At 34.1% G+C, this 24,867-nt stretch overlaps 1 protein-coding gene across 1 annotated transcript in view; it reads left to right on the forward strand.

The window, feature by feature from the left end:
• The window catches only part of ARHGAP42 (Rho GTPase activating protein 42), a 408,927-nt gene that overhangs the window by 203,637 nt on the left and 180,423 nt on the right, over positions 1 to 24,867 (forward strand). The window contains exon 4 of the mRNA XM_044668392.1: positions 22,205 to 22,276. Coding sequence (XP_044524327.1) covers positions 22,205 to 22,276 — 72 coding nt within the window. The remainder of the gene's footprint in view (positions 1 to 22,204; positions 22,277 to 24,867) is intronic.

Consider the following 24,867-nt stretch of genomic DNA (forward strand, 5'->3'; position numbering starts at 1 on the left):
CTCTCTCTCTCTCTCTCTCTCTCTCTCTCTCTCTCATTTTCTGCTGCTTTATTTCCAGGATGGCCTTTCTCTAATTTTCCAATTTCCTTATATGTCACCTGCAATATCACAAATCCTTCTATCAACCTAATTGTTCAAGGTAAGGATGGGGAGGAAATGAGTATCATACTGGACTTATGTTTGTCATAAATAGGGATATGACTAAATAAGGCTTGATATCGGGAGAGTCAGGAACAAGGAGGCATGCAAGTACCAGGCATCCTGGCCTCTTCAATCAGAGGTAATTGCCTCCCTCTTTGAACTCATATTAGCATTTTATATTTTTCATTTTACGTGCCAATGCCCTATATTATAGAGTTAGTTGCTTTGTGGGAAGTCAGAAGTCATGGGATCTCAAAAGAATGTTTCTGACTCTTATTGAGTCTCTTGTCTTCTTAATTTTTCTCTTCTTTAAATTCATCCAGTATTTCTCAACAGTGTTATTCAATTTACTCTTAATTATACATACTATTATTCACTAATTGCTTCTTATTTTCCTGGCATTGCTTTTTTCATTTTGTTCATGTAAATATTTCTATACTTCTTTGTATTCATCATATTGGTACTTAAGCCCCAGTAAATTGTCTTCCATTTTTTTTAAACTTAATTTTCCTTGAGCCTCCTCCTTCTCCCCTCCAAAAGCCCCCAACTTTCTTAAAAAAGCTTTTTTGAAGGATTAATTCCATGGACTAAGATTCATTTTTTTATATTTTCTCTCTGCCATACCAAATGGATACAACATTTTTGTAGATTCAGCCAAAAGTCATGAAAAATATTGGAGGATAGATACAGGGATGCATAATCTTTAATTCATTCTCTAAGCAATAGATCTGAGAATCTTAAGAGTTAGAGTCAAGTACAAATATAATTAAACTACGTGATTTTTTTAAAAAAATAAGGAAAAATAATAAGTGATAAAGTGATTTGAGTCTTATTTACTTCTGGGATTGATTCACAAAAACAAATGAGAGCCTGTTTAGGTGAACATGAGTATGGGACACCTCAGTCTACAAAAATTTTTTTAACTTAGGGGTATAGGAATTTGTCTTAAAATATTTTGATAACATTATTTCAGCATAAATTATTTCATTTAACAATTTTTGTATTTCATTTCTTAGAAGGGATCCATAGACTTCATCAGACTGTCAAAGGCTAGGATGGAGGTGAGGGGAAGTGTATAGGATACAAAAGAAAGGTTAAAAACCTGTAGTCTAAAATGATATATATTTTTAAAAGAGGCAGACAAAAAATGCATACATTTCCATTTCTATTTATCTAGTTCAAGGACCTGTTACTGCTCCATGAGACCCTTACAATAAATTCATAAATTAGGCTTCCAGAAGTGAACTCTCCATACTGCTTACTGTCTATATCTTTTACTATTTATCATTTGTATTATACTTTAATTTATTATATAGGCCTTTCTTGTCTCCCTAGTTTAAATATACATACATGTATGTGTTTTTTAAATAAAGAAATGAATGGGAGGGAAAAATTCTTTGAAAAAGGTAGACAGACAAAAATTGGAAGAGAAGATACTTAGAGCTGCTTTGGAGATCAGGTGAAATAAGAAAGTTAGTCTTCAGCTGGAAGGGTCATAAAATTAATTTCTTGGGCTGTTTCTCTACTTCTTAGGTAAAGAATGCTTTGGTTACTCCTTCTCCTATAACCCCCTCAACCAGAAAACAAAAATCCAGCATCAGTTAGCAATTACAGAGTGACTTATAATGAGGGACTGAATAAAGTTCACAAATCTGTGCCCTGACATTGTCATTTAGTTTTCCATAGGGGCTCCTTTGGCTATTCTATTTACTAGTCTTTTTGGGGCCCTGTAATACCATTGAAAGGAGAACAGTGTAGAGAAGTAGATTTGAAATGTGTGAGACCTAAAAACTTTAGCAGAGTGGATCATAAACTGAATTAATCAATCCCAAATTATCAAGTTTAGGTTTTCCCTCTGGCTTATTTTGAAAGTTGCACAAAACAAAATGGAATTTTATGAAGGTTTTTATAATCTCTACAGGGGGAAAATGCACGATATGTATAGAAGTCAAATGATTCTGAAAATTCTAGGAAATGTAACAGGTTTTTTTCTTAAATCGTAAGCATGACCATATGGATATCATTTCATTTTTGTTTCAATATTTTCAGTTGAGGCATCCCAGGCTCGAGTATACTAGACTTTCAAATACTTAATACACAGTAGTGACTACCCCAGGGACAAGGCAGGAATCAAATTCTGATACCTTAGAGAATCAAATGTATTCCCAAATTTTCCCTTCTTGACTCTATATACAAATAGTTCATATTTGAAGTAAGTGGACCTTTCAGCAGACCTTTAAGTAAAGTTTGAAGTAATGCTAATAAAGCGTTAAGTAAAACAAATAAATGGGCAAAGGAAGGAATTGAGAAAATGGTTCAAGGACACATGGACACTGGGGACAGCGAAACAAGAATAGGAGGAGGAACTTTTGAGGACTGGAGCCAGCCATATGGGAGTCTAACCAGAACCAAGAGGAAGAACATGTGTGTGTGTGTGGGAAGACTTGGGAATGGACATTGTCATAGACAGGAGAGGACTGGCAAAGTACACACAACCCAAACAGGATATGAGGTGGCCAAACAGGTATGTGGGCAAAGTGGGGCAAAAGCTTCCTCTCTGGAGGTCTTAAACCAAGCTCTCATCTGGCTTGGAGTGGCAGCTTCTCAGTCCATTATTTCTTCTACTTTGACTTGGAGAAATTTAAAAAAAAGTTAATTTTTTTGGTTGGGCAGGGGCAGGGTAGGAGGGAAGGGAGTAAGCATAGTACTCTACAGTAAAGTTAACACAGGTGGTTTTTTTTTTCCCCAGAATACTAGTTTCTTTCAGATTCTCTATATAAAGTCAAATTTGCATAATGCTAATTTACATGAAACAAGAATTGTCTGTAGTCCAATAATTTATTCTAGAAGCCAGGCTTAATCTGCCCTACTGGCTCTGCCCAACTTTGTTAAGAAATGGTTGGAAATAAACACTTCTCTCTCTGTGCCCATTTTAATCAGTTTCTGCTGGCTGAGAATCCTTGGCACAGTACAAGTCAGCACAAATGGCACATAGGTTAGAAAAAAGGGATGCTTCGCAATGGCTGGCACATAATAGGGTTTTAATAAATGTTGGTTAATTTGATTTGAAAGCACTTAAAAGAAATTTAAGACCCTTCATATGTGTTGTAGTATGTATATATGTCGTATGTGTATATATGTATTGTAGTAAGTCCTCTGGACTTAGCAACCCTTTTAAAAATGAAAATTATAATTGTACTATTTACACATTACACATTATCACAAAGATGTGGTCAGGACCAAATTAGGTAATGGGAACAAGAGCTTGGTAAATCTCAAAATGTTCTATAACTGTTATCCTTTATTTTTTGGTTCACAGAAATGAGTGATCAGTTTTACAACTGGGTTCAGCCCTCAGAGAAATTTTGAAATTGATGACATTTCTTACAGATGTCTTTCTCCCAGATATCTTGATAAATGTGATATGATTATGATATCCTTTCATTTAATCACAAACCAAGTTTTTGGTTAACAAATGCTTTCACTTAAAGTATCCTTATCCTTACCAAACCATACGTAGATTATTTCTATCCAAACTAGACAATTTGCTATTCTGAACTTCCTATTCCATCTTTTTTGCCTCCATTTGAATAATGTTCTCCTTATCTTCATCTTTTGGGATCAGTGGTTTCTATCAAGACTCAAATCACCTGTCTCTTTTCTTTCAAAATCTTTCCTGATCTCCCTAGTTATTGCTCCTTTCTATCTTCTCAGATTCTAATGTATATACTAACTGAAGTTATATCTACCCAGATGAATGTAATTTTTGTGATAGCAGACATTTTTGTTTTGTATTTCTAGCACATTTCACAATTCTATGCACATTTTAAGTGCTTAATGAATGTTTGCTGAATTGAAGGTAGGGGCAACAAACCTAATAATTTAACCTTTGGAAATAGGGGGTCAAGATAGCAGTTTTCATGTATTTAAAAACCTGTCATGTGGAACAATTCTAAGGCTTGTTTTACTTAACCCTAAAGGGCAGAAATAGGAGCAAAGAATTGAAGTTGCAAAGAATGAAATTTAGGGATCGATTTCCTCATAATTAATGTTATCAGGATTGGAATGAGTTGCCTTACGAGGAAGGTAGTTTCTTTTCTCATTTGATATCATTAAGCTATGTCGAATTACTGCTTCTTAGGTATATTATATGTTATCATAATAGCCTCTGAAATTCCTTCCAATTCTAGATTCTATGATTTTTGTCATATTGAATGAATTGCTGTCAGCCAAACTGTATATTCTTAGTAGAATACCTCAGGGAGCTGTCCATAAGCCTGTGGTATTCAGCATTATTATTAATGACTCACTAGGTGGAGGGTTAACAGGCATGTTTACCATATTTATAGAGGAAAAGCTAATATGTTGGGTGAAAGAATTCCAATACATAAAAGATCTCAACAAGCTAGAATGATTGGCAGAATCAAATAAAATTAAATAGGGGTAAATTTAAAATCTTATACTTGAGTTCAATAACTGAATCACAAAAGTCTAAGGTTGGAGAAGTATGGCAAAGTGGGCTATTAAGATAATTTACATGGGAAAATATTGGAGGGGAGCAAGTTAGTAGTGCCAAATGGCAGTAAAAATAATTAATTCAGTCTTATGTTGCATCAGTGCAGGCATAATGTTTAGGAAAAAAAGGGAAGGCGATAGTCTTGCCTTGGTCAGAACACATCTGGAATATCATGTTCAGTCTCAGCACCACATTTTAGGAAGGATATTAACAAACAATTATGTCCAGAGAAGGGAGGCAAAAATATTGAGAAAATTGGAGGCCTTGCGCATATGAGAACTGAATAAAAAAAATTGTAGATATTGACTGTGGAGAAGACATAATATGGGAACGGTGTGATAGCTCTCTTCTAATTATTCAAAGAGATGTTATATGAATGATGTGTTAGATTTATTTTACTGGATGTTAGATGGATGAAGTGGGGCTGCCTTAGTACATAATCATTTCCCTCTGACTTAGAAGTTTTCAAATGGAGGCTGCATCAGCCCTTTTCAGGCTTATCATTGAAAGGATTTCTGACCAAACAAATGAGATTCCATCCAAATTGAGAAGCTGATGAGATTGCTTGAGATTCTATTGGTTCATAATATTTAAAACAATCTTTTCCTACTTTCCACTGTATATCTAAATCTCTATAATTATATAGAAATAGATACATATTTATATAGCTAGATAGATGTACTGTAGGTACAGTATAAAGTATTCTTTATTTAGAGTAACAGAAACAAGGCTGTAAACATGGGTTTTTAACTTTCTACCTATATGATCTTAGGCAAATCACTTCAACTCCATGGGCCTCCATACTCATATCTATATCATGAGGTAGTTGGACTAGATATCTTTTAAAGTTCCTTCTAGATCCCAACTATGAGTCTGTTATCTTAATCCTAATAAATGCTTATGGATTAATAGATAATTTTTGCTATGTTGTAGCTGTTAGTGAAAACTGTACCAGGATTGTTCAGAAATCCTGATTTCTGGTCCCTGTTCTATTTTATATTTGCTATTTGATTTGGGACATTTAAAACTCTTCAAACATGTTTTCCTTATCTGTAAAATCAGGACAAAATATTTATACCTTTTAGGGCTATCATGAAGAAAAGTGTTATTTAAAGTACATAGGATCCACTCATGTTCATCTGGGAACCAAACCATTTCATATAATATTTCTGTGGGAAAATAGATTTAATGTCAAATGGACGGATATACTTTGGGAAAAAAAAAACAGTTTGTAGTTGGGGGAGTACACATTCATTTTGACATAAATAACAAGTCATTGGTGTGATAGGATAGAAATCATCCTTAGCGACTATTTTGTTTGTGTCTGAATTGTGCAGTGTAAATGTGATTTTATAATCATATTAAAATACTCTTAAAAAGATACTTTTAAAAATAACAACAAATTAGTTATGTATATTTATATTTATATTTACTTTGATAATTCCTTTAATATTTGTGGGAAAATGAACGTTTGACCTCTTTGTGATCAAAGGGGTTGAGAACTGTTGTTTCCTTTTCAACTTTTAGAAACTATTCCAAGATGTATTTTTTTAAACCATATACTTTGCAATTGCTAAAGAAAATGATTCCTGACTTTTTACACATGTCTTTCTAGATTTTTTTTGTGATCTTCATCATTTCGTGTGGCACAATAGTATCCCATTTACAAGCATGTAGCAAAATTTGTTCAGCCATTTTCCAATTGATGGACAACCCTTGTTTCAGTTCTTTCCCACTACAAAAAAAGCTACTATAAACATTTTAGAACATACAGTTTCTTTTCCTTCCTTGATCGCCTCAGGAAATAAATCTAATAGTGGTATTGTTGAGTCAAAAAGTATGCACCATTTTAGGACCCCTTTGGATACAGTTCCAGATTGTTCTACAGAATGATTATATCAGTTCACAACTACTCCACCAACGGTGTATTAATATCATGATTTTTCCATATCTCCTCCAACATTTATTTTTTTCTCTTTTTTTGGTCATGTTAGCAAGTCTGATGGGTGTGAAGAGAATACCTCAGAGTTGTTTTTAATTTGCATTTCTCTAATTAATAACGACTTAGAACATTTTTCCAGATGACTAAAAATAGTTTTTAATTTCTTCATCTAAGAATAGTCTGTTCATATTCTTTGACCATTTGTCAGTTGCAAAATGCTTTCCATTCTTAAAGATTTGATCTAGTTCTCTATATATTTGAGAACTTGAAGCCTTTGTCAGAGACTTGCTATAAAGATTTTTTCCCCCAGTTTTTTTGTTTGCCTTTTAATCTTGGATGCATTGCTTTTGTTTCTGCAGAAACTCTGAATTTATTTTAGTCAAAGTAATTTTATCTCTAAAAATGTTTACTCTGTCTTGTTTTGACCTAAGTTATTCCCTTATCCAAAGCTATGACAGGTGAACTATTTTGTGATCCCTTAATTCATTTATGATATCCCCCTTTATTTCTAAGTCATTGGTATATGGCATGAAGTGTTGGTCTATGCCTAATTTCTACTATATTGTTTTCCAATATTTCCAGCAGTTTTTGTCAAATAGGGAATTCTTCTAAAAGCTTAGATCTTTGAATTCAGATTGAGTCAAAAAAAAAAAAAACCAAAACCAAAAGAACAAAAAAAACCCTCCTACCTTCTATGTTACAATCAAAATTGCATATTAGTTCTCAGACAGAAGAGCTAGTGGTATGGTGGAGGCATTGAGGATTAAATGACTTGTCTTGGGTCACACAGTGAAGGAAATGCCTGAAGTCAGATTAGAACCCAAGAATCAGTTTAAGTTTTTAAAGTATGAGTTATCAAAATAGCTATAGCAGTTTTATATGACTTTCTCAATGCTCCTGTTTAATGAAGATAACTCTATTCCAAATTATAACTTCAAAACTAAGGAATTGAGTAGTCATGCAGTGCTTATAACTTTCTTTAAATTCTAGCAATTTGCCTTTACCTAATTATTAAAATATTTATAATCAAATTATATATCGATATTCAAATGTTAAACTGGAATTACTTTAACATAACTATAACTGGGTATTTAGACTTAATAAATTTTCTTTTCATTGATAAGCCAAAGACTGTTTTATACTTGTTGTAAGTTCATAAATATAGAATTTAAAACAGATGGAGCAATTACTTAATTTATTCTAGAGAAATACTATTATGAATAGAGAGAACAAATTATGAGAAAGAAATACTTCTTAAAAATAACTAAGCTCATATGATCAGAAAGCTAAATATTTTTTAGTAGACTTGTTATTGTATATTTGTCACTCCTTAGTCCATGTTTCTTTAGAATTAGGTTTAAAAAAAGCAAAATAATCTCGAGACACATTTGTGTACCTCCAGCTTTAATAAGTATAGTTTGACTAGAGAGTATATTTTTTTATGATCAAGCTCTGCACAGGAACACACAAGAACACCCCAACTTATACTTAATTGTTTTCACAGAAACACAATACTAAGGAAAGCAATGTTAGTGGGGCAAGTTAATTTCACTAAAATAATGTTATAATTTTATTGACATTAAAATTAAGTTTGGGTTTAAGGTATTCATAATATTGATTGGGGTCAATGTTATGTATAGACATAGGATGATTATGGTGATACAAGGTTTCAGTGTCAAATAACCTTATTGAATAGGTTTTGGGACTTGTCATGAAAGCATGAGACATTATGAAGGCAGATAGCAGTCTGTAGATTTCTCATATTAACTCATTCTATAACATATTCTGTTCAATCAGGAGCAGGATAAGTGCTATCTACAGCAGGAGCAATCAGATCTATCATTCTTCTTAAACCTGTCTGTGCTTTTTGAGTTTGAGAAGAAATGTAACTTCCCATAGCTAGAAGCACTGTCCATGTCTTGCCCTTGAGACTGTCAGTGTGAATTCATTGTTCAAAATCTAAAAGGTCCATTAACTGCTGTACTTGTAGCTTAAAGTCTGGATTTAAATTGTGACTCTGATGCTTACTACCTCGCCTAGTCAAACTTCCCTAAGCCTCAGTTTCCTTATCTCTAAAATGATGGAATTAGAACAGATAGCTTCTGAGGTCCCTTATACTTTTATAACTAATACTGTCTATAAATTAAAAAAAATCTTTCCAAATTTCTTATAAACAACTTTCATGAATGTATTTGGCATATAATCGGCAACAACATAAAGATAACTTTTTAAAACTGGTAGGATATGGAAGATATTCAGCATATTTAAATGAGAGTGATAAAATTATTTTTAAATTTGTTAGAATCCACTTTTCTATGTATGTGTCTCATCCTTTGCACTTAAAATATTTTTTCCTTAATTTTTCCTCTTTGAGAATTTTTTATCCTTTTACCTCCATTAGTTTTAGTTTATACTCTAGATCAGTGATGGCAAACTTTTTAAAGAGGGGACCAAACGAAAGGAAATGTTCATCTGTCAGTCTGTTTCTAAGGCAACTCTTTCCAAGTTTCATTGTATTGTATCCTACTCACTGTATTTGTCAGATTAGGAATAATGTTGCCCTGCCTGATAGAACATTTCAGGGGCTGCATCTGGTCCACTGGCTGTAGTTTGCCCATCACAGCTCTAGGTGATGAAAATGCAATAATAATAATGAGTAAGTAAAAGTTGTTGAGAGACAGTGTCACGATTACATCTAGTGCTTGAGAAACTGAAGTTACTCTATAATGATTAGTAGGCTTTTAAAAATATTGTCCTCAGGTTAATGTCTCATCAGCCCCTTTTGGGGAAAAATGAACCAAGAAAGTAGAGGAACAGAAAATTTCCAAAGTAAAGACATAATCATCCTGTTTCAAATAATAAGGTACATAGGAATGATTTCATATTACACATACTGAAGTTGGATCTCAGTTGATTAGATTTGGGTTGTTTCATTTTCATTTGTTCATTAAAAAAAAAAAACAAAAAAAATCACCAATCTGCCAGCATTCTTTCCCCTCCCAGAATGCCATCCCATATAGTAAATTGTATTCTTTTAAAAAAAAGATTAGCAAAGCTAATCAGCAAATTGAAAGAGTGTAGTGGAGTAGGTTATTTTCTCCTCTTTCCTTTGGAATTATGCTTGTTCTTTGTAATTTTGTAGTAGTCACCTTTAAAAAAAAGAAATCCTTAGCTTTAACTTTAGAATCAGTGTCTGTATCACAGCAAAAGAATGGTAAGGGCTAAGTAATTGGAGTTAAGTGACTTGCCCAGAAACACATAGCTAGGAAGTGTCTGAGACCAGATTTGAACCTAGGACCTCCTGTTTCTAGGTTTGGCTCTCTATCCACTGAGCCACCCAGCTGTCTTGCAGCAATCACTTTTGATTATTTGTGGTTATTCATTTCATTGATATTATTGTAGTACTTGGGTGTATTATTTTCTTGACTAATCTTATATCATTTTTGCCCAATAAGTCCTCTCTGTTCATCTCTGCTTCATTATAGCCCCCAGCTTCTTTCAAAGTTCAGGTCAAGGTTCTCCTGAAGTATGCCTCTCATAAGACCCCTCTCCTCAACTGTTTGTGATCCTTTAACATTACTTTGTATACCTGTCAGATTGGCATCTGATAGAATGTAAATTATCTGAAGGCATCTTTTTATGCATAGCACTTAACTGTCTAGTACTGTTTTGGTGAACCTATGGAACACATGCCACAGAGGACTGCCCCCTCCCCCTCTCCACATCCACCTAAGCACATTTCTCACCTCATCGGCCCCTCTGCCCAGAAGCCCAACGGGAGTGCTTCCTCCCTCCTCTATCTGGTGTAAGGGGGCAGCTCACATGCAGCATGAAGGTTGCAATTTGGGCACATGGTCTTTAAACTTCACCCTCGGTCTAGTATATAATTTGCACTCAATGCATCCTGATTAATTGCTTCACTTATATTCCTGACTTTAACATTTACTCCTCTGGCAAGTACAATGATACCTCTAGTACTTAACCTCACACTGCTGTTGTGAGGCTTGATAATTTTTATATAGCATTTTGCATGTTTTAATGTGCTAATATAAATGTCAGTCATAGAATGTGTATTTCCTGAGGGCAGGGACAGTAGTTACTTTTTTAGTACTTTGCCCAATATGTGGCAAAAAACAGAAGCTTAATATTGCTCATAGAATTTAATTGAATTATTACTATCATCCTTAAAATGAGGGTAATAATTCAAACATTAGTACTTCTTGCTTATCTGGGCTAATAGTTTCTTGCAAGCATATTGTCAGGAAAGTTTGCACTTTATAAATATACTACTACAGAATACCGAAAGAGAAAATAAATGTGAACTGTTGTTATTGTGCTGTTACTATTATTATTGAATGAGGCTGTGCCCAGAATATTATCATTCAGCCTTCACTTTTAAATATTCAGAAAGCCACACAGTATGCTATAGTTGCTTTCTAACATAATTTTTAGAATAAAGTGAAGAAACTTTCCCATTAATAGTTAAATGAATATCTATCAGGAAGGCAAATAGTTTTTCTTTTTTGATCATAACACACATATGTTTGTATATATAGTATAGAATGTATACATGTCGTATAGAATATAGTACTGTATATAGTAGTTTAGGTTATTTATATTTTCAGATATGAAAGTATATATACATGTGTAATGTTACATACATACATACATTTACATGTGTGTATATGTATGTGTGTGTATACACACACACACACACAGATGGAGAGAGAGATGGAGAGAGACAGAGCGAGACAAAGGGAGAGGGAGAGGGAGAGGTGGGACAGTGGATAGAGGGATAGAGTGCCAGGCTGGAAGTAAGGTTGAGTTAATTTACTGAGTTCAAATCTGGCCTCAGACACTCTGAGTGTGACCATGAGGAACTCACTTAGCCCCCTTTGCTTCAGTTCTTTCATCTGTAAAATGAGAGAAAGAAATGGAAAACTACTCCAGGATCTTGGAATTCTGAATGGTGTCACAACTGAAAAATAACTGAACAACTACAAATGAAATCTCTGTGTAAAAAAGGGAGAATTGAGTACTAATGTCTTAATCTTATGGTGTCTCTTCAAAGAGCTTTAATTTATTTTTCTTTTTAAGAATTATTTTTGTCAAAGACATCAAATTCAGTGAAATGACTAAAACGTTAGATGACCAGATTGGAATTGAAAATGAATTTACAAAATAGTTTGTTGAATATAAACAAATGAAGCCCAATCTCAGAACAATTTGATTGGGAGGAACACTGCAAAGTTTTAGTAGAGAAACTGGATTATAAAAGACCCTACAATTAAATATAAACACTAATTAAAAATAAATATAGATATGTAAATGAATGTGAATTATAAATTAGCATGTTTGTCTGATTTATCAGTTCATCTTCCTACTTTGGTCAACTCTTTAAAGATTTTCAAGTCCTATCTGTCCACAGTTTAATTTTCAGTGGCAAAACTAAGTTTCAGAGATTTTGAAGATTTAAAAAAACAGTAAAAATAATTTCAACTTTATAGCTTATGTGGCATAGACATTCTAATTTTGATCACTTTCTAAACTCCCCATCTCCTTGTGCCATTACATCCTTCCTCTAACCTCTAGCATTGTTTGCTTTTTCCCTAATGAGGAGACTATTAGGGGTTCAGATTTGTGCCATTCAGCTATGATATTGTATGTGAGGCTGCTTTCACTATTGCATCCCAAGTATTTATTTTATTTTATATGGGAGGTTGTTAGAACCCCGGTTCTATACTAGTCAAGGTCTGAATCACTAGTGGATCTCACTAATCTCTAACCATTTCGAATATTCATTCTCATTATAATACCGTAAATCAACTCATTACCTTCAGGCATTACAAACCCAAATATACCACTTTTCTTACATCTGGACTTTTGAAGTTCCACTTCCTTATCTCTTGTAAGCATACTTTCAAGACTACACCCTGAAAAATGCTCTCCTAGTAGTTAGCTATCTGCTTCTCCTTTTGCTTTCACCCCTGTTCTATACACTTCTCAATTCTTCTGAATCCAAATAGACATTGGCTAAAGTCCCAGGTCTAACCTCTAGAATGATCACCAACATTTAAAAAGTTATCTTGATTCTGTTTAAACAGCCCAGGAATTAAATAGTTATTCTGTATATTCGAGCTATCTTTTCTCCTTCTATTCACAATTATTTGCCTTTCATCTAGATCCCTTGAGCACCATTTCTTCCTTTCCCTCTCAAAGAGTTAATCTTATACTGGGAGAAGATAGAAGAAATTTTAAAGGGGTTTAATACTTTAGTGTAGCAGCTTAAGCCCAGAGTCACCATATCTCCCTAATTCAAAACTCTTGGGAAATACTTAATCTATAAAGTTACTTTCTTTTGGACACGAAGACAGAATTAAGAACTCCCAGGTGTAGGGATAGTTAGTTGGTTCAATGAATAGAGAGTCAGACCTGGAAATGGGAGGGCTTGGGTTCAAATTGGTCCCAGACACTTCCTAGCTGTGTAACCTTGGTCAAGTCATTTAACCCTCAAATCCTAGCCTTTACCAACTCTTCTGCCTTAGAACTGATACTCGATTTTGATTTTAAGACAGAAAGTAAGGGTTAATAAAAAGAAGAAAAGAAAAATCCTAGGTGTTTGAGAGTACTAAACTATAAACACTGTTTTTTGCACTGAGGTACTGATGCTCTTAGTTTATAATACATTTAAAACGTAGAATGCATTTTCTCATAAAAATAATGTTATTACATGATAGCTAGGTTTATTTAAAGTGACAGCCTGACACTTAGACTTTTGTCTGTCTTTCAAAAGTCACATAGACTTTTAATGCCTCTCATTAGACTTTTGCTGAAATGAAGTATGTGCGATTTGTGCATTTGTTAGTTTTGACTGTCTCTGCCTCTGGAGTTTTTCTATGGTTTGTGGATCTGCTGCTTTGATTTTCTCTACTAGAAGGTGTTTTGCCAGAAGCTGCACTCACTCATGTTTCCTAATTGTGAGCATCTGTCATGGCTTTCTACTTGTCATAAGATGTTTCTTCAGATTGTCCTTCAGTGTATCATTGAATCACTTCCTTGACCCAAACTGTGTCTTCCTGTTCTCTTTTACTTTGAGACACAGCAATTGTTTCCCTGTCCTGATGTTATATTAGTTGTGTTACCTGATAATGAGACCCATCGATCACTGTTTAGGGCAGTGAAAATCACTGTGTCAAGCACCAACATTTCTAATCTCCAACAAGAAATGGGCTCTGGAAAGTGGAGGTCAGTGTATGATAGTGCCTGGGGAATCTTTTATTCAGTATTTCAATTATTTGTCTGTTTCGATAATACATTATGATGAAATTTTCTATGCAGACAAAAGTAGACCTTAAAAATTCTTGTAGGATAGCCTTTAAAAACCCCATGATCTGTAGAAAATTATAATTCATGTATATTCAAAGAAAAATCAAACAAACATACAAAAAATCATTCTTCTAACCACATAAAAAAATACATTTCCAGCCATGATTTGTGAGTGATTTATGGGCTTTCCCTTGAGGCAGTTTATTAAAACCATTTGGAATAGCAAAAAGAATAGTGACAAGAAACTTAATAGTGTATTTGGCTTAATGTGGTGTAATAAGGTGGCTTCCCCAGTCTAATGCAGGATTAGTCTACAGTTTCTTATCTGGTAAATGAAGTATAATAAGCATAATCCAATATCGCCTCTATTTTTCTTCAATTTCAAGAAGCTGAATTTGCTAGTAAAGATTTTTTTATATTATACATATGGCCATATTCTATGTCCTTTACCCTGACCATATGCTGATGCCTTGTCTAGTCTTCCCAAATAATATAAGCTTCAAATACTGATCCAGCATTTTTGTGTCTATCTCCTGAGGACCACCCTAATAAGGTTGGAAAGGCAGAGAGGCTTAACCTGATTATCAGGACCTGTATTTAGGAGAAAAGAAGGAAGTGAGGAGTAGTATAACTCCCAAAGGAGACGCAGTAGACTAAAAGATGAGAGAGCTAGCCTAGAAGTCAGGAAGACTTGGGTTCAGTCAGTCCATAAATATTTTAAAATACCTACTGAGTGCCAGGCATTAGGAGAAGTGCTGGGAATACAAATTAAAACAAAGGCTGTCTCTCCTTGCCTTCAAAGAGCTTACTGGCTTTGGAGAAGATACAAAAGGAAGATGAAAAGTGCAGGGTTATTTGGAGCTAGGCAAGAAAGTAACTGATGTGGGGTTATGCTTTATTGTTATTCAGTCATTTAAGTCATATTTGACTCTTCATGATCCCATTTGGAGTTTTCTGGGAAGACATACTACAGTGGTTTGCTATTTCCTTTTCCAGCTCATTTTGACAATGAAGGAACCGAGACAAAAAAGGTTAAGTGTCTTGTCCAAAGTCACACTGCTAGTGACTGAGGCCAGTTTTGAATTCATCTCTTCCTGACTCTAGGCCTGGTGCTTTATATGCTGTGCCAATTAGCTTCTGAGTTTATGATAGAGAAATACAAAGAAGTCTTAAAGCAGAGTAACTGGTAGGAAATGTGGCTCTGGGTTCTGATCAAGAGCTGCAGAGAAGGTCCCCAGCCATCTGCAGCCATAGAAGAAGTTCTTTTACATTAGCTTTCTGTGCAAATCAGTTTCCAAGTCCAATCAAAGAAACAAAATCAATTCCCCCAAAATGAAGACTATGAAGATAGCAGGGTTTGCAATCTGCATGTGTGGTGGGAGTAACTAGACCAATAATTGCTGACAATTTGGAAAACTAAATAAACAATAGATGTTAGAACATATTTGTATACCTGAATAATTTGGTTCAATGAATATTTATTAGTTATCTGTTACTCTTATGGCAAGATAACTAGGCAATATGTAAGCAAACACAAAGTGAAAGCCCCTGCCCTTAAGAAGCTAATGATCTGCTGTGGGAATAATAGTAATAACAATAATAACAACTAACATTTATTTATGGCTTATTATGTGCCAAGCACTTAACAATTATTGTCTCATGTGGTTTTCACAGTCACCTTATGAGGTGGGTGCTATTCTTATTCCCATTCTAAATAAGAGGAAACTGAGGCAAACTGGTGAAGTGATTTGCCCATTTGGACAGTTAGTAAGAATCAGAGACTATATTTGAATTCAGATCATCCTGATACTAGGTCTAGTGCTCCCTCTATTGCATCAGTTATCAGCATGTATTGATGGAGCCAAGGATAAAGAGTTCTAAGAAGTTTTGAGCAAGGAAAATCAATCTAGGAGATTTATTGAGAGTTTGAAAGTTAAAAATTAAACATAACTGAGAATGGCACTTACAAGTATTTATTCTACCTTCAAGAAGAAAAGTAATATTAATCAAAATTGTCTTTTCATTTCCTGAAGAATCATAGCTTTAGATGACGGGAAATAATACATTCCAAAAATGAAATGAGACCTTTCCAAGTCTCTTGGACTTCATGACATGGTACTTTCTGTTAGTGGTAAATTCTGAAAGAGAGCAATGAAATTTAAAATGTTTTTAAATGTATCTAGAAAGAAAGACACACACACACAGTCACAACTAAATTCTCTTAGTATGTTTTTTTGCATTTTCTCTGTGATGTACCAGACAATGCTGAAATTATGATTCATGTTTCACATAAGTAGTTTCTTTTATTTTGTGTGTCATTTCCCCTTATTTTGTAACTAAGATAATTATTCTAAACCAGCTGACATGTGTATAACTTCTCTATACTACACTTGGATTACTTCAAAATGGAAGAATTTAATTCATATGAATTGACTCTATATGAATGAAAGTAATGTCTTTATTAGATAAAAGACAAAGATTTGGAACAGAAAACCCCAATTCAGACCGTAAATCCAGTATCTCAAGACTGCTGGCATTTTCATTTGGCTCTCTTCATTTAAATTCATAGAATGAAAACAGGAACCAATTGTCAGTACATAATTGCTGTTAGGTTTCACATACAAAGTTATATATTTTTAAATTTTATTTATTGGTTTGTTCCTTGAAGTTTTCTCCCTCATTCCCTCTCTTCCCTGCACTAGAGAATGTGTCAGAAGATGTTATAAAGGTTCAGTAAGAATACTTCTTGTACTACTTGTCAGAAATAAACCACCACCATATTAATTACTTGTTAATTGGAGACAGAATTTCCTATACAATGCATCTCCTTCCTTTTTCTTCTTTTGCCTCTTGCTCAACTCTTATCTAGTATAGCCTCAAGAATTCAGGTGATTAATTGTATGGCTCTTCTTGATTGACTTTGATTTTAACTTATTGGCTATATGTAACCCTTCAGACAAAGACAAATTTTTTATTTCAAGTACCTTTGCCTTCTTTTAAATTATTCTTGTATTTTTACCTTTTTCTGATATTTCTCCTATTGCCTCCTACTTTTTTGCCTCTCTTTGATTGTTTTCTCTATATTTCCTGCACCAATGACACATTTCTAATTTCATCACGTTTTGATTCATTTAAATACAATAGGAAGAGAAAAAAAAACAGACCTTGAAAGTAAAAAAGAATCATAAAAAAAAAAAAAAGAAAAAAGTGGGCTCAAATGAAAAAGGACTCTGAATTCATTTGATGAGTTAATTATACAGAATTTTGGTCCATATGGTTGCATGAACATGAGGTGCAGACTGCCCAGTTCCCATATGCCATCTCTGGCAAAACTCCAACATTCATACTAGACTAAATAATAATCTAAAAATCCAGTGAGACCAGTATGATGAACAGTATAACCAGTAGACATCTTAAACTCAGCATGTCAAAAAGGGAATTCATTATCTTTCCCCTATACTGACGATGGCAAACCTATGCCATGTGTGTCAGCACTGACACGCGTAGCCATTTTCGATGACACGTGGCTGCTTGCACTCTAGATGACAGTTCTACCTATATTCATTTACCTATTTTGGTTTATTAAATACAGTTATATATTACAATTATACATTTTTGTTATTTAAACTATAAATATCATGAAATTATGTGGTTTTTTTTTCCTCAAAGTAACACGCCACCCAAGTTATACTTGGTTTTTTGGTGAATTTTGACACACCGAGCTCAAAAGGTTGCTCATCACTGCCCTAAACTCTCCTCTATTCCTACTTTCCCTTTTAGTGTAGTGAATTCAATACCATCTTCCCAGTCACTCACAAGCTAGGAGTCTTCCTTGTCTCTTAACTATCTCTCACCTCAACCTGCATCCCCCACCCCCAACCCCATATTCAGACTCTTATCAAGACCTGTCAATTTCACCTGTGCAATATCTTTTGAATACCCCCCCCCCCCCTTCTTTCTTGATACTACCAACACTCTAGCACAGGCCCTTATTCCCTCAAAATTTGATTACTGCAATAATATCTGCTCCCATTCCAATCTATTCTCCATTAAGTCACTAAAAAAAAAAAAAACTTCCCAAAGCACAGGTCTTATTGTGTTGCTTTCTTGCTCTATAAACTCTCTTGGTTTCTTATTGCTTGCAGGAAAGTTACAAAACATTCTATTTGGCATTCAAAGCCTTTCATAACCTCATTCAAACCCTGCTATCTTTTCTGTCTTAAACTTTACTGCCCAACATGTACTCTTTGATTCAGTAATACTGGCCTCCTGGCTATTACACAAACAAGACACTCCATCTCTTGGTACTGGTCATTTTCTCTGGTGTTTTCCCTCTTTTGTTCCAACTACTGATCTACTTGGCTTTATTTAAATTCCAACTAAAATCCCACCTTTCCTTAACTATGCTTATTTCCAGGGCTTTCCCTCTTTTAATTATTTCCTATTTGCCTTTTATATAGCTTGCTTTGTATATATATTTGTATGTTGTCTCCTCCATTATATTGTAATCTCCTTGAGAGTGGTGACTGTTTTATGCCCCCCCTTTTTTTGGTATCTCTAGTACTTAGCATAGTGCCTGGTATATAGCAGGTGCTTAATAAATGTTTACTGATTGAATACTTTTTTTTTTTTTTTTGCTGTTCAAACAGAATTTGTTGTAAAAGAAAAAAGATAAGAATTATCATTTGATTTCAGTTCTTCTTATATTGTAGGCTTTTTCCTTAGATCAGTTCTGTACAATATTCATTTTAGCAGAGATATAAAGCATATATATGGATGTGAGGTGTTGTCTTAATATATAAATCACTTCTCCCTGGTAAAGATATTTCATTTGTAGTAGCCCATTATTCTGGTTTAGGGGGAAAAAACCTTTCCAAAAAACTTCTTTTCTTTGTCCTACTATCACCTCCAACCCAATATGTCAAAAACTTAGCTCATCATTTTATCTATCCCTTCTAAACTTCTTTACCCAATGACCCTGATTCTGTTGATGATACCAATACTTCTTCCATTTTCCCAGGCTGCAATTATCTTTGATTCTTTAATTCCCAAATCCAATCTTTCATAAAATGCTGTCATTTCTTTATAAAGTATCTCTGGTTCTCTCCTTTTTAATTATTTTCATTGCCACTGGGTGGAATGGCCTTTAGATTATTAAAAAAAAAAAAAGCTTCTAATTTACCTCCCTCCCTCTATTTTTCTGCTCTACATTTCATCTTATATACCATTGTCATACTTTTCTTCCTTAAACACCACTTCTGTCATATTTAGCCTTTGTTAGCTACCTCAACAACCTCATGTGGCTTTTAGGATCTTCCATAATCTCTATTTACTCTACCTTTTTAACCTCATTTTCCCGACACGTAGTCTTTATTACAGTCAAGCTAGTATGTAGATCATATTCAGTCCTGCCTTTCTTACATCAATACATTTCATACCTCTGTCCCCAAAAATTTCCCCTAGTTTGATTTTCACTGTTCTTCCCCTTTTCTGAAGTCCTAATACAATTCCATGCATACATATGACATCGCCTGGACATTGTATAATAATGCGATTAAAGAACTAAAACCAAATTCCACTGTGATGTTATTCTAAAATTAAAATGACATAGTATTTTCTCACCTGTCTATCTCTGAGGAATCCTTCCCTCCACCAACAGAACAATGTGCAATAGAAATGAAGACTGATATTTATATTGCACTTAAGAATTTCTAATGTGCATTATGCAGTATGCAATGCCACCTAGGGATGGAGTGCTGGACTTGAGTCAAGAAGAGCTCTATTCTAATACTGTAAATACATTTGAAAGACACTTTATCTAATATTATTCTCTTTAAGGATTAAGGAAATATGTACATAACTTTAATATTACATTGTTTAACTCTTATTTTTCCACAACCATTTAATGTATAATTCATTTTATATTCTTATCCTGAAATAGATTTTTAAACCCCTTTGGGAAGGCAGCATACCTTACATTTCACCTGTATTCTTGACAACTCCTAATCCTAACTGGGCATGTAGTAGCCTAATGTCCTGAGTCTGTAGCCCTTCCAGTCAGTAGGGACTTGATGGCAACTCAGCCTGAACCACCCAGGAACACATGGAGATACAATTCAATGCAATGGGCAAAGTATTAAATAGAAAACAAAAGGAAGTAGTGTATAGTTAGAGAAGGATATGAAAAATGAGGATGGATAATGAAAATCAGGAGTTATAGATGTGATTTATAGGTGTGTATTTGGAAACCAGTATAGTATTTCTTTCTTCCTATCTCGCTCTATTATCCTTGCGTTTCTAATTACTATCAATTTTTTTTGCTAATTGTGCTAATATTAAATATATTATGAACTCCATCTGAATTACAGGTATTCTGAAAGAGGTGAATATGGTGAAAACTTCTGTGGTATGCCCTTTTATCAGGGTACAATGCTTTATATGTTGAGTTTATTTTGTTATATAGAATCCAGGCAATCAATATTTGGCACAGAGACCAATTTAAGAAGTAAAAACTAAAGGGGGCAGCTGAGTAGCTCAGTGGATTGAGAGTCAGGCCTAGAAACAGGAGGTCCTAGGTTCAAATCCAGCCTCAGACACTTCTCAGCTGTGTGATCCTGGGCAAGTCACTTGACCCCCATTGCCCACCCTTACCACTCTTACACCAAGGAGCCAATGCCCAGAAGTTAAGGGTTTTTTTTTTTTTTAAAGGAAAAAAAAAAGAAGTAAAAACTAAGAGTGAAATATTTCATTTAGGTCTCCACCCATCCCTTTTTTATTTTTTTTTCTAAAATCTTTATCTTTCAGTAGTGTGTACTGGTTCCTAGGCAGTAAGGTGGTAAGGGCTGGGCAAGGGGGATTGGTTTAAATGACTTGCTCACTAGAAAGCTAGGAAGTAAAAAGTCATATTTGAACCTAGGACCACCTAGCTCTCAATCCACTGAGCCATCTAATTTCCTCCCTCCCACTCATCCTTCTTAAATAAGATATCTGAATAGAAGATATGTAGCCATATCAGTATGTATATGTAATAGATGTTTAATATCATATTGTACCATTCATTCCTTAGGACATTTAAATTATTCTACAGGGAAGTTTTGGAAGGAGAAAAATGTCTCTCTCTCTTTCTCTTTCTGCATTTCTCTCTTTGCATTTCTCTCTCTCTTTCAACAGGAATCTAGTGTCTAGAAAAACAGTGGAAGACCAGACTAATTGAAGAGAGTGGGCAGGAGATGGATTATTAGTTTGTTGGGAGTTTTTTCTATTCTTAATACTAATACTAACTAGCTTCATGACTTAGGGCAAGTTATTTAATATCTGAGGGCCACATTTTTTCCTATCTGTATTATAAGTAGTTTGAACCGGATGAATTCTTAGGTCCTTTCCAGCTTCTTGTTTCTTATTAAAACTACTTTGGAATTTTAGTCATTTTAAAATTAATTTCTTTGTTATCCTCTCAGCTAATCTTCCCAAGAAATTTTTGTTTATTTTTGTTGTTTCACAGTAACTATCTTATTAAATCATTTGTTCTTTCAAACTCAAAAGAATTTTTTGTTTTGAAACTTGTCCAAACTGCTTACATTTGGATTTGGAAGTTGGAACAATGGTATTGATAGAATCAATCCAGTCAGTTGGGCAAGAAGTAGATGGGAATATTCAGAAAAAAATATATATGAATAAAGGTGACTATAATTTTTTAAAATTACAGCAGCTATGGTCAATGGACAGCTAGGTAGCAAAGTGGATAGAGCACTGGGCCCAGACTCAGGAAGACCCGAGTTCAAATCTAGCTTTAGATACTAACTAGATTTGTGACCTTGGACACTGTCATCACTTACCCCTGTTTGCCTTGATTTCCTCATCTGTAAAATGAGCTAGAGAAGGAAATGGCAAACCGTTCTAGACCCCAAATAGGGTCACAAGGAGTGGGATACCACTGAAACCACTAAACAACAACATGATCTATTAATTCTAGGTAATCAGCATTTTATATCTGAACTAGGAGTATTTGGATTCAGTTTAGGACTAAGTTTGAATTTACTTCTGTTATTAAGCCAATTAGTAATGGAAAATACCCAGGAATTAATATTCATCTGCCTTTGAATTCATCTCTAGACTAAGAGGTTGAAGCTTCCAAAATGAATACCCAAACAGTCATGTTAAAATTTTTTATTAAATAAATTATAAACAAACTAAAACCTAAATATGTTTGTTATTTCAGGTGCTTAAGTTTTTTGTTTTGTTTTGTTTTGTTTTTAACATCTCAATGTTTTGTATTTCAGATTCAAAATGCTAATGATGTATTAATAGCCCCACTGGAGAAGTTTCGAAAAGAACAGATTGGTGCTGCAAAAGTAAGTACTGTTTCTCTTTGTTAGTCTCTTATTCTCTGGTTCTATTCTTCAGCTATCTTGTCTTACTTGAAAGATGACCCAATGCCAGATGTTAATGCTTCTGAGAGTAGAATGAGTACTTTAGCTATTTTGAACATTATTTTATTTTCTTGGAAAATGGATTATGTTGTGAAGACAGGTGCTCTCAATTAAAAAGTATTCTTACCAAGTGTAAAAAATAACTTTTGTCCCCCTTTTCCAGGAATTTACTCTTTTAGAAGAGAGAAAATTTTACCATATCTTAGGCCCAAAAAGATAGATTTTAGGGAAATTGGGTCTAGTCATGTTAAAAATAGGACAATAGTCTTAAGTGAGTCACACAAAACAATTTGTAAATCTTAAAGTGATCTACAAATGCTAAGTCACTATACTTATTACTGTATCCTCTGCATTACCATTCTATTTCCTTTTTACTAATGGAAATACTTTTCCATTGACAGATATCCTTAAACTCTCTAAAGAAGAAATTAGATTTTTTTTTGTTTTGTTTTTTTAAAGTGAAATTGGTTATGAAGAAGAGGAATGACTTATGGATGTTAAAGAGGATCATATAACTTATATGATTAGGAATAGCATTAGAAATAGCACCTGTATAGGCAACTGCCAGGGGAATAACTTCTCTCTACCACCACCAAGTTAGCATTTTCTCTATGACTTATGATCTTAGAGAAGTACCGAGGAGGCTAATATGTTAATTGACTTCTAGACTGTCATACAACCAGTAAATATCAGAAGAAGGACCTGAATCTAGTCTTCCTGGCTTCAAGGACAACTCTGTCCACTACACCACAATTTCTATAGATAAAATAAAATTTTTGCTGCTTATTGATTTTTGGAAATTAGCACTTTGCTTTTCTTTGAGAAAAAGATTAAAATAGATTTTATTTTCCCATCTTTTTCTTTCCCTCTCATTGGGAAAAAAAGGGGAAGGAAATTCAGTGTCCTTTGATATGCAATTCTATAGTCAAACAAAATATATCATCCCTCCCATGTCCAAAAAATACATGTCCCATTCTATACACCAAGTCACGTACCACTTTTTGCTATGCAGATAACATGCTTCATAATTGGTTACGTGGAATCATGGTTGATTATTTTCTTGATCAGTCTGTCTTTGAGAGTTGTTATATCATTAATGTTCATGTATGAATTGTTTTCCTTGTTCTTTTTGTTTCACTCTATATCAGTTTATACAAATATTCCCAGTTTCTTTGAAACCATTTCTTTTGTCATTTCTCATGATGCAGTAGGATGTCTTTATATTTTGTTCTGCAATTTGTTCAATTGTTCCCCAATTGATTTGCATCCTCTCAGTTTCAAGTTATTTTCTATGACCAAAAGAGCTACTATAAATATTTTTGGAAGAGCATCTGTAGTCCTCTTCCTCTTTTTTGATCACTTTGATATGTAGGCCTAGTAATGACAGTCATTTTCCTTCTCTAATGACACCGTAGTTTGTTCATAATATGTTTCTTGAATGCTCTAAAGAACTAGCTTTTAAAAAGTTTGTAATATATTTTTTACTCATTAGAAAGTTCAAGTTGGCATTTGGTAGTTGTAGGTTCAAACCTACCCTCTTTTTAAGCCTCAAAAGTCAGAGATAAACAAGTTAATAATTCCCGTTTAAATGCTAAATCTCTACCCCTTTGAATAAAGTCAAATGATTTAGGCTTAGAGGCATTCGAAGTTCTCCTGTCTCTGGCAAAATTCCAATGAGTTACCAATGCCTTAGCTCCTGTGTTGTGTAAAGAATACCAGAGTTGGGGTATGATTCTTTGTTTTGAATTCTACCTCTGCATTTACAATTTGTGTGACTTCTCAGGGTTTCACTTTTCTCATCTGTCAGATGGGATGATAATAATTGGATTATCTATCCAAACATAGATGCTGTGAATTGTATTCAAGGTAAACCTCTTATTCCTAAAATATATGCAGGGATTCCAAATGGATTTAATTCTACTGAGAATACTTTAGGCCATAATATATTATTTTCTTTCTTTCTTTTCTGGAATTTTTTTCTTTCTTTGTTTATTTTGGAAGCATTTTCATCCAAGCCGCCTGCTTTTTCTGGTTTCCCCAGTGGAAATTTGCTACAAGTGTTGTATAGGCTGATGAACTGTCTGAAAAGCGCCATATCTGGCCATCTGTGACTTTGGGAGCCAGTTAAAACGACCCTTTTCTGGCATTTGCTTGAGCTAATTTATGATTAAGTGAATGAGTTCCATGAACCACAAACACTTATTTAACTGCATATGACTTGGAGCACTGAGATACCTGATCATTCCTTGTGACAAGCAGAGGCATCAGTGAATGAGACATTTGGGGGAAATATGCATTTATAAAAAGCTTTAGGCAGAATTTATTATAGTAAACAGCATCTATGAGAAGAACAGGAAGGAAGATGTTTGATTTCTCTTTGTGCTAGAGAGACTAGTCAGAAGACTAACATTTAGCCAAAAGAAGACATTTTTAGATGCAGTAGAATGGTCTAGGATGTACTTATTCAAAGTTTTTATATTAGCTGGAAATTAGCATAAAGAAGAATTATTTCT

The sequence above is a fragment of the Gracilinanus agilis genome, chromosome 3 (assembly GCF_016433145.1).
Source record: "Gracilinanus agilis isolate LMUSP501 chromosome 3, AgileGrace, whole genome shotgun sequence".
Lineage (NCBI taxonomy): Eukaryota > Metazoa > Chordata > Mammalia > Didelphimorphia > Didelphidae > Gracilinanus > Gracilinanus agilis.